The sequence below is a fragment of the Sorex araneus genome, chromosome 1, assembly GCF_027595985.1.
Source record: "Sorex araneus isolate mSorAra2 chromosome 1, mSorAra2.pri, whole genome shotgun sequence".
Classification (NCBI taxonomy): domain Eukaryota; kingdom Metazoa; phylum Chordata; class Mammalia; order Eulipotyphla; family Soricidae; genus Sorex; species Sorex araneus.
This window is the reverse complement of record NC_073302.1, coordinates 364,518,218-364,528,184: the sequence shown is the minus strand read 5'-3', so window position 1 is coordinate 364,528,184 and position 9,967 is coordinate 364,518,218. Positions and strand designations below refer to the sequence as shown.

Sequence of the window (9,967 nt, the reverse complement as noted above, 5' to 3'; positions counted from 1 at the left end):
CATACTTTTCCCATGATGAACCCTTTGATTTTAATAAAGAAGCAACTGTTAAAGAAAATCTACCCATTATTAGGTGGATACGATTAATAGACGAAACTTCAGCTACATACATCATGGAAAGCAGTTGCTTTTTTTTTTTAAGAGACAGCCTGCCTCTAAAAATGCACACCACCCTTATCCCTCTCCCCACAGAAAATGAGCCAATTTTGCAGGAACCACACATTGAAGCCAATCCAAGCACAAATTAAGCCAAGCTTAAGCCTATCTGAAACTTGAATATATTTATTACAGACATCTTAAGACCCGTAAACTCTGCTCTGGATCTCATCCCTCCAGGATCTCAGAGCAATTCATGATTGTACAGGAAATGGGGAATATCATGGACTCACAAAGGTTAACTGATAGAACTCAGTGTGGTACTTCAGAGACATCAAAACATTGTGCGACATGCAAAAGACAATTCACGAATCACACAAAATATACATTCATTGTGCCATCCATCACATAAACAACTGAGCTGAAAATACAACATGTCCAGCTAAGATAACTGTGGAAGGGAGAAGTTGGTTTTTAAAAATACCTTTTGTTATACCAAATCACCCAGCACAAATTTTAAATGGGACTGTAACCAGGGAAACAAGAAAGAGTAAGGGATGGAGAAAGACTTAGAACAAGAAACCAGGTTTCTGGACCTCATTTTCTTTAGATCTTCTTAACTCACTGGAAGAACAAATTGGGGCTACCCTCTTTGGAGATGTTTCACCTTTAATCACTTATAATCACATAGAAAATTGTACTAGCATTGAGAGTTTGCCCACCCTGTTTCACTCAATCTAAACATTTCTAGAAAAAATCTGTATAAAGATAAATCTCTCAGGACAAAGTATTTACAACCAGCAAATGCACACAGATGGAAAATGAATTAAATTAAGGGATGAATTATTTGTGTAAACACGCTCGGAGTGCATCTCTTCATGAGTTTCTGAACTGTCTCCTCAGTCTCTAGCCCACTTTAAAGGTAGAAAGGTGAGACAAACTATAAAAGGAGAGAGTGAGAAAGAGAGAAAAAGAGAGAGAGTGGGGGATCTCCCTCAGACTTATTCCTACTGGCAAAGAAGACTATTTCCTAAAGGGTATTTGAAAGGAAAAGTGACTTTTTTGGAAATCTCAAGAAATCAGGGAGGCTAGTTAAGGACCATCAGAAAATTGATGCTGGCACACAATCTGTACTAGGTCCTTTACCCCACTCTCCTCCCAGTAAGCAGAGGTTCAGAATTTTCTGGAAACACATTATCTTGGCCAGGAGCTTCCAAGATAGGATCTGAAAGGAAGAGAGGCTGTAAAGGGAAAGGAAGATAAGCTAAGAATGTGCTTTGGGGTAAGAAGTCCCAGTGAAGGACTGGGCAGAGTGTTGGTCTGGGACCGGTCGGCCTCAGTGGGAGGTAGTGAGAGTGTCTGAGGTAGAAGACCCAGGGGAAGGAACACAAGGCGACGAGCTGGATTTCTCTGAGGATTCCTCGGCCTTTTCATCGTTTCCTGGAGGGGTGGCCGGAGAGATGGGCAAGAGGCCCTCCTTTTCGCGTTTCTTCTGCTTCATTCGGCGGTTCTGGAACCAGATCTTCACCTGGGTCTCATTGAGCTGCAGGGACGCGGCGATCTCCACCCTGCGGGCGCGGGTCAAGTACTTGTTGAAGTGGAACTCCTTCTCCAGCTCAGTGAGCTGCTTCGTGGTGAAGTTGGTGCGCACGGAATTGGGCTGACCCACGTAGCCATACTCTCCAATTTTTCCTGGGGGCAGAGGAGCAAGCAGCAGAGAAAAAGGTCAGATTTGGGGCAGATGAATAGAAGATTCCCCTCTACCCGCATCTCAGAAAACATTCGGGCTAAAGGAGAAGTCAAGAACTTCTCTCTGCGCAGACCTTGCTGAGCAGGGTGAGCGATGAGGTGTAAAGAATAAACCCAAAGCCAACCAGTAGCGCAGGGCACACCACTGATGAATGGAGCTTGGGAGATATTAAGAAAACTGCCCCTAACACACACACACATATACAGACACACACACACGCACACACACTGTCCTACTCCTCAGATCCTCTCAAATCTAGTTTCTTTGAAAACACAACACACAACAGCCCCACAAGCTTCTTTGCCTCCGCACACCTGGGTAATCTTCCCACGAAACCCCAATACCCACTCCGCGGGGGGGGGGGCAAGATCTTAATTTTTTTTTAATTTTCCTTGGAAACTCAATCTACTAGCTCCTTTTAGAACCATCAAGCAGCATCCAAGGTTAGCAAGACTAACCTGTTTTGGGAGGGTTTCTTTTGACTTTCATCCAGTCAAAGGTCTGCGCTGGAGAAGACGTCTCTGATGCAGGGGAGCGACAGGCTTCTTGGCTGGCGTGAAGAGGGGACAAGGAGTTATTATACGTGGCCAGAGTCAGGTTCTGGTGCTCTTGTCCATATGAGTGGTGAATGTACTGAGGCGAGCCCACCGCGCCCCCGGCATACCCCTGGTGGTGGTGGTGGTGGTGGTGGTTATGCTGGACCATGGGAGATGAAAGATTTCCAGAGTAAACTGCGGGAGCGCAGGAGGGGTACCCACCACTTACTTCTGCTTCCTGATTTACCGCGTAGGGGCTGTAGGGCGCACCGAAGTTTTGCGCGCCGTAGCTCGGCCCACAACTCGCGTGGGCGTAGGACACCCCCAGGTTCCCGGGAGTCTGGTAGGTGGCCGGCTGGGGGTGGTGGTGGTGGTGATGGTGGTGGTGGGGGTGGGGGTGGGGCGGGCTGATCTGCACTCCCCTGCCCACTAGGAAGCGATCGTCGCTGGCGCAGCTGTTGGCACTGACCGCGCACGACTGAAAAGTTGTAATTCCGTGCTCGGAGGGGTAGGCTCGCGCGGAGCAGGTCCCCGAGTCGCCCCCGCTGAGGATGGGGTATTCCAGGAAGGAGCTCATTCTTGCATTGTCCATCTGTCACTGCGCGACCGGCTCTGGCGAAGCCCTGGGTGACCGTGCCAACTTTCTCACTTCCTCCATGGGGCCGGAGAAGAAAAATGATATGAATGTACAGTGCGCGCGAGGGGGGGCCGAGGGCGGCGGGCGCGGGGGGCGGGGCACGTGACCGCGCCAGCCAATGGCCGCTGCGCCTGCGAAAGTTTGCAGGCCCGGGCGGTGATGGATCACCGTTTCAGTGGCATTTAAATCCCCGGCGCTCCTCGGGCTAGGTGACGCGCAGTCGCCCCCCCAGGCGGCCCGGGCGGCGGCAGCGGCAGCTGCGGCGGCTGCCGGGGCAGACTCGGAGCTCTGGGGCGCCGGGGAGCAGGGGCGGCCTGGTGCGCGCGCCGACTCCGCTCTCCACCCCCCAACCCCGGGAGGTGGGGACCGAGGGGCAACCCCCCCCCGCCTCCGCGTCCCTCCCCGGCAGGCCCAGAAAGATGAACTGGCGAGAGGTGAGAAAGGAAGCGGCTCGCCCGCTCTCTCGGGTGGGAATCCGTGGTCCGGTCCTCGCGCCCCAGTCCAGTGCAGAGCGCGTAGAACATCCCCACCAGTCCCCTTCCAGCCCCCCTCCCTCCTCCCCGAGCTTTCCGGGTGGGGCCGGAGCAGGCCGGGTACGAGCTGAGTCCGCAGCTCCCCGGACTCCGGCTGCAGAGGGAATGCGCGGGGCGCCGTCTGGGAGGAACCCGGGGTGGTGGAGGGGCGTGGAGAGGCCGAGAGCGAGTCCAGAAACTTCCCTTCTTTCCCCACGGAGGGGCTGCGAATCCATCGCCCCCTGCGCGAGTGCACAGCACACGTATTAGCACGCAATAAGGAACTGGGTAATTCGACGCCGGAGAGCCGGGTAGCCCCCTGAGCTGGGTTTGCGCGGAAGGCCGAGTGACCTGGCTCTGCGCCCTCCCTCTCTCCCTCTCCGCCCCTCTCTCCTCCCCACTCGGCTTTGCTCCGACAAGCCTACGGGATTCCGGCTGCTGGGTTTGGAGGGTTTGGAGAGGGGGAGGGGGAGGGGAGGGGAGAGATGACGCTGGCGGACGTGGGCAGCGTGGGGGGCCGGGCCGTGCGCTGCAGGCCATCTGCCGGCTTGGGAGACGTGGGGTCGGGGGGAGGCTGGGAGCCTGAGCTCTCAAAGGGCCAGACCGGGCGCCCGCAAAGTGCCAGCAAAGTACGCAGACATGGTTGGTTTTCCGGAGCTGGGGTCTTAAGATGTGGTTTCCTTTGCCCCTCCCCACCTGCCCCCCAACTCGACTAAAATGGGGTGGGGGCTGGCAGGTGGGAGGTACAGCGGACAGCTGGCTGATGGTGGACAGCACAGTTTGCTCTTTCCCCACACCACCCCCTCCCTTTGTAACTGACTGTGGAGCTCCTTGTAAGAACCTTCAGCTCTTTCCCTAGAGACATGTGCAAATCTGAGTGTTCTCCCAGGCCACGGGGTCCTGTTCTCCATCATCCACCTCCACCACTGCTGCTGTGACGGGCTCATTAATTGCTGCTTACTATTAGGTTGCACGTCAACCCTTGCCTTATAGACTGAGAAAGGGCAAACAGGCAGAGCATTGATGCCTTCTTAGGTAAAAGAAATCCAGAAGTCCAAAGTTGTGTGGCCATTGGCATAGAGATGTCACTGACCAGAGGTCCCTATGTCCCTGCAGGCCACAGATGACATTTATCTGTGGATCGTTTATGGATGTGGATCATGCCCTCTAGCCTTCTGAGGTAGAAGGCCTTTATGCTGAAGACGAACACATTTCAAACGTGTGACTCAAGTTCTCAGATTCTACATTCTAGCAGCTACCTACCCCCACACAAAAAGGGAAGCTCATGCAGATTTCAAGCACAGAATCCTTCAGGAGCAAAGAAATATCCCCCACACACACATATTTCCTATCGAAATAGTAATGCTCTGTGATCTTTGACCTATCCGCAAGCCTGGTTTTAGAGAGAGTAAGGACAGAGCAGGTCACTCCTGACCCAGTTCCAGCGTTGGGGCAACAGCTTATCCTGGAGAAGGGAAAGGCCAGGAAGCCCTCCTGGAGGCGGCCTCCAGCAGAATACCAGGCCTCAAGCGGCTGGGGAAGGAGCTTCAAGTGGGGAGGGGCCGTACTGGTACCGCATCGATCTTTTTCTCCCAGCCCAAGCTCATTGGTACATCCTTCCCCCCCCCCCTGGCCTGGCCTCAGTGCGGTCCCTTTCTTGGCCGCCTTTGCCCGGGTTTAGGGGGACCCACTGGGCCCCAAGTCTCGGTGCCGCGGCTCTCTTTCCCTAGGCTCTAGGCGGCCTCTGCTCCATTCCCTCCACTTCCCACCCCTCCTGGCTCCGTTTCGGGGCCAGCATAGTTGGGGGGAGGAGGAGTCCTAGAGCGCACTGGAGCACAGGCCGCAGGTACACCGGTGGCGAGCGAGCGGCCTTTGCTCTGCAGGCGGCTCCCGGCTCCCGGCTCCCCGGCGGGCCGCGGAGCTCCCGCCGGTGAGCCGGCTCGGGCTGGCCCCGGCCACCTAGAGTGCTCTTCTCCCGCGCCGCTCACAAAGGCAGCTGCCCCGGCACTCGAGCCCTCGGGCTTCCGTAGCTCGGGTCCTACCCTCCCTTCACGCGCTCCCCCCCACCACCACCACCATCACCACCACCAAATCCTGGGGCTCATCCCGCCGTGTAGGAGACCCTGGTTCTTTGGGGGCAGTCGAAGAGCGTCCCATCACTCGAGCTTAAAACCTCTTTAAACGCCCGGGGAGAGTGGGTGAAAGGCGAGCCTAGTCGCGATGTAAGTGATCGCTACTGGCTGGGTTCAAAGCGCCTCTTCAAGGCCCTTCTACTAGAAAGGGAAAGAGCAAAACAACAAAACGCCGCCGCGGCCTGAGCTGCTCCCGGCATCCGCGGCTCCGCCAAGCTGTTGTTTTAAAAGAGCAATAAAAATGAATTATGACTAAACGCCTTCTAACTTAATGCTTTCGGACGGGGATCCCCGGCAAATACGTAAGAGGATTTTTATTTGTGCATGTGTTCCTGCAATTGATCTCTTTGATGACATTCTCATTCATAGAAAGCGTTTGATTTATGAGCGTAGGACGAATCGCAAACAGCGGCGGCGGCGGCGGCGGCGGCAGCGGCAGCTCTGACTGCTGCCGAGAGCCGCCCTGCCTCGCGCTGTCTTGGGACTGGAGACCCGCCCCGGGTCCGCGTCCTCCACCGCTGCCGGGGATTCGGGGGCGAGGGGGTCGGGGGAGGTAGGGAGCAAACCCCTGGAGAAAGCGCGGGATTTCGCGATAATTTCCAAGCCTTTGCTATTACGAGCGGGGTTCTGAAATCATCCGCCCCCCACACATGTTGCTTACATGCTGCGTTTTCTCACGGTAAGTGGGGAGCCATCAGAACGAGCTCAGTAAGGGACAAATAAACACAGGGAGATATAAAGGGGGTGGGGGGAGGACGTAAACAGAACAACCCAGTAATGCTCCCTGAATCACATTTTATTGATATTTCATTTAAAGTGCTTTTTCTTGCTCTCTCTAGAACCTGGGTTAATTTATAACCGAAGGTGCAGAAACACTCCATGTAAAATCTCCACTAGCTAACCTAACTTCAAAGCTTTAAAGGGCCATTATTTGCCATGTAAACAGATTTAAGAATGAAATATCGATCCCCCCCCCACCACCTGGCTCTGAAAAAAAAAAAGAATCCTAGAATAACTGAACCAGAGGATCGGAATGAATCCTTTCTGCAGTGCCTTTTTCAGCCAGTGACCATTCTTTTGTCTTATTTCTGTTTTTCTCTATCTTTTTAGGTCTGTTTGCCTGGACCCATCAGCAGCTGGGAGACTAATGGACCACGGTGGAAATGTGCGGGGGTGGAGGCAGGGCATGTGTGGGGGAGGGGGTTGAAATGTAGATGTTTCGAACAAATGTGTATAAATAAATGAATTGTTGATAACTTAGTTATTGACCTGGACACTGGTGGCTTGTTAAAGAAACTCCATATTCCTCCTTCCTGGAGTTGGAGGTTTCTGCAGTCACTTTATTTCTCCACTTTCAAAGGCTGGGGCTTGGCCCAGTGCTGAGGCTGCCCAATCCTGTGTCTATTACCAATTTATGGCTCGAGCCTCTGCACTGAAAAACCAAATTCATTCCCCTAAAAAAAAAAACAAAACAAAAAGTACTTCTCAGAAGCCCAGGGCTTGCTTTTTGTTGCAGTCTATTGAAGATGTTGAACATGCCCACTTCATAAATATATTAAAATGGAAAAAGAAGATAAATTGTGACCAAAATTTTATTCATCAAGTTAGACTAAAAGAGGAAAAAGAAACCATTATGAACTTTGAGAAAGGACGGGAGTGAGGGAAAAAAATAAGAAAGTTACTTTTAGCAAAGGAGAATTTATTCTACCAAAAATACGCATGACAATGCATCCTAATGTAATACAAAAATAAAAAGAAAGTGAAGGTACAATTTTAAGATCACTTTCTTGCAGGCCTCGTATATTGCTTTCAGGAAATCACAGAAAGGGTTTATTGGATTTCATTTAAAACAACAAAAACTCCAAAAGAATCTGTAAAAAGATGGCTCTGGATCTGGGGCAGGGGGGGATGGGAGGGGAACCACTGAACAGAAAATCCTCAACACTTGAAAGAGGGAGAGAGGAGTTCAAGACAAATAAAATTTAAAAAATCAACTCTCAGAATCAAGGAAGGCAAAGCTGCCTGGTCAGAGGGGGTTTTGTTTTGTGATGCTTTTTTTTTTTTTTTGCTTTAATATTTTTAGTAGTTCAGATGCTGCAAGTCGATTGTGGTGAGTGTGTCTGTAAAAAAGTCAAAGCTGTCAGCTGAAATATCTACAGGACTGTCGAGGGACCCTGGTAAACTGGGCGAGACTGCATCTGAAAGCTGCAGGCAGGAATCTGTGGAAAAGACGTTGAAGTCCTGCAAAGAGGGGACCTCGAGGGCCTCGGGACTGTCATTGTTTAGGCCCGAGCCACAGTTCTGGCCCATTGTTGACAAGCAGTTAGGAACAGTGGGTGACTGGTGCTGAAAATGTTTCAGATTTTTCTCATTGCTGGTTAAAGGCGAAACAGGGAAACTTTGGGAGTCGCCATTGTGTCCGTTGGGAGCCTGCTGCTGCGAGAGGGCGTTTTGCTGAAAAGTGTACCCTTCCCTCTCCAGAAGGGCCCCAGAGACGCTGAGGGCTTGCTCGAAGAGCGACTTCTCCTCCTCGTCCTCCTCCACTTTCTCTGAGTCCTCCAGGCCTTTCAGTTTCCCCTCGCCGTTTTGGTTCTCCTTGCACTGGGTCTGCCTCTTGTGCTTCATCCTCCGGTTCTGAAACCACACTTTCACTTGTCTCTCCGTCAAATCCAGCAGCGCGGCGATTTCCACCCTCCGGGGCCTGCAGAGGTACTTGTTGAAATGAAATTCCTTTTCCAGCTCTAAGAGCTGCGTGTTGGTGTAAGCAGTTCGCAGGCGCCGGGAACCCCCGCCGCTGCCGTCCGCGATGTCCAGGGATTCTGCAGAAAGGGAGACCAACAAGAGACACGCACAGTTGGAGGTGGAGGGGGTCCGCGCGGGGCAGTTCCACTGGAGAATAAATACAGCAGCAGAAGATCAACTGCAACAAAATGGCCGCCCCTGGATGCAGCAGAGCTATTGTGCTGCCTGTGCTCGGAGCCCAGCCTGGGGACACCCCATCTCTTCCACCTCCAGCCAGTTCTTGCCTCTCACTCCCCCCCAACCTCTTCATCCGGGAGCAAACTTTATATTAGCCACAGCACAATTTATAATTAATGCATCAGCTGCTTAGCTGAGCAAGAGCGATCTATCACTCTTCATTACTGTCAAAAAGCCAAACTCTAGGACAACTAGACAAGAAGAGGTCAGTTCCAACTCAAATAAATCATCCCACATTACACAAGTTAGGGAAAGTTCCCCCCCGGCCCACCCCTTCTTAAAAAATCTCTCGGTGTGGATCTGGATGTGTCCTTGTGGAGTGCAACATCCCTTTTCTCTCCACCAAACCCACTCGAGCCACAAGGGAAGGGAAGGCAGCCAAGCATCGCTCCTCTCCCCCTTCGCTCCCGGCCCACGCTCCCCTCCCCCCGCCCCAGAGCCGCTCCCGGGGCAGCCCCGAGCGGGAAGAGGGTCTCGGGGACCTGGGGCCAAGTGTCTGCACTGACCTTTGTGGCTGAGGCAGGCAGGGCCGGTGGCGGCGGCGGAGGCGGCGGCCGAGGCGGGAGGCAGCGCGGTTTTCTTGGCCGCCTTCTTCTCCTTCATCCAGGGGTACTCGGGCGGCTGCAGGGCGCCGGCGGGCACGGGGCTGCCGCGGCTGCCCGCGGGGCTCGGCTTGGGGCGGCCGCCAGCGCCGTGGCGAGCGTGACTGGCCGGGTTCAGGCTGGGAATGGTCTGCTCAAAAGGAGGAGGAATCAGTGTCGAGTGTGAAAGCGTCGAGGTCTTGATTGATGAACTTTGAAATGTATCAGCGACAGGGGGAAAAGATGTCAGACACTCGGCGAGCGACGGCTGGCTATTGATAAAACCAATCTCTCGCTCAAATTCGTAATTCATGGCCTTCTCCTTGGAGCCCCCTCGGAGAAAAAGTTCCCTCTTCTGGAGGGGCTTTGGGGGGGCAAGGCCCGGGAAAAAGGCGAGCGCGGAGGAAAAAAAAATCTATCATAGAAGATCGCTGCTGGGGTGTTTTTTTTCTAATTCACTGATTACAGCCGTATGGGGACCGCGCTACTATTAAACTATTGAATTCATGGAGACAAGGTTGAAATTGGACCGAATTGGCTGTCACATGATTGCTTCTGCCCAATGACAATTTGGGCTTTAATCAAAAGAAGCCACTGTCTGTTTGATTGATCCAAAAAAGTCGGGAAGGAACGCCTCATTGGGGGCCAGCGAGGCTTTATTTACACTTTTTTCAGGGCAAAAATACATATCTGTGGGTGTGGAGGGGGAAGCCCGGGCGTGCGTGGGGGCGAGGGCGCCCGGCC

The 9,967-nt window shown here is 53.0% G+C and overlaps 2 protein-coding genes across 2 annotated transcripts; both read right to left on the bottom strand.

The window, feature by feature from the left end:
- Positions 1–1,432: 1,432 nt before the first annotated feature.
- On the bottom strand, positions 1,433–2,974 carry HOXA1 (homeobox A1). The gene is made up of 2 exons (XM_055144550.1): positions 2,305–2,974; positions 1,433–1,788 (listed from the first exon to the last, which is right to left on the bottom strand). The coding sequence occupies exons 1-2, from the start codon at positions 2,972–2,974 to the stop codon at positions 1,433–1,435; spliced, it is 1,026 nt and encodes a 341-aa protein (XP_055000525.1).
- A 4,768-nt stretch (positions 2,975–7,742) lies between these two features.
- Positions 7,743–9,536, bottom strand: HOXA2 (homeobox A2). The gene is made up of 2 exons (XM_004604064.2): positions 9,149–9,536; positions 7,743–8,482 (listed from the first exon to the last, which is right to left on the bottom strand). The coding sequence occupies exons 1-2, from the start codon at positions 9,534–9,536 to the stop codon at positions 7,743–7,745; spliced, it is 1,128 nt and encodes a 375-aa protein (XP_004604121.1).
- Between the last annotated feature and the right edge of the window lie 431 nt (positions 9,537–9,967).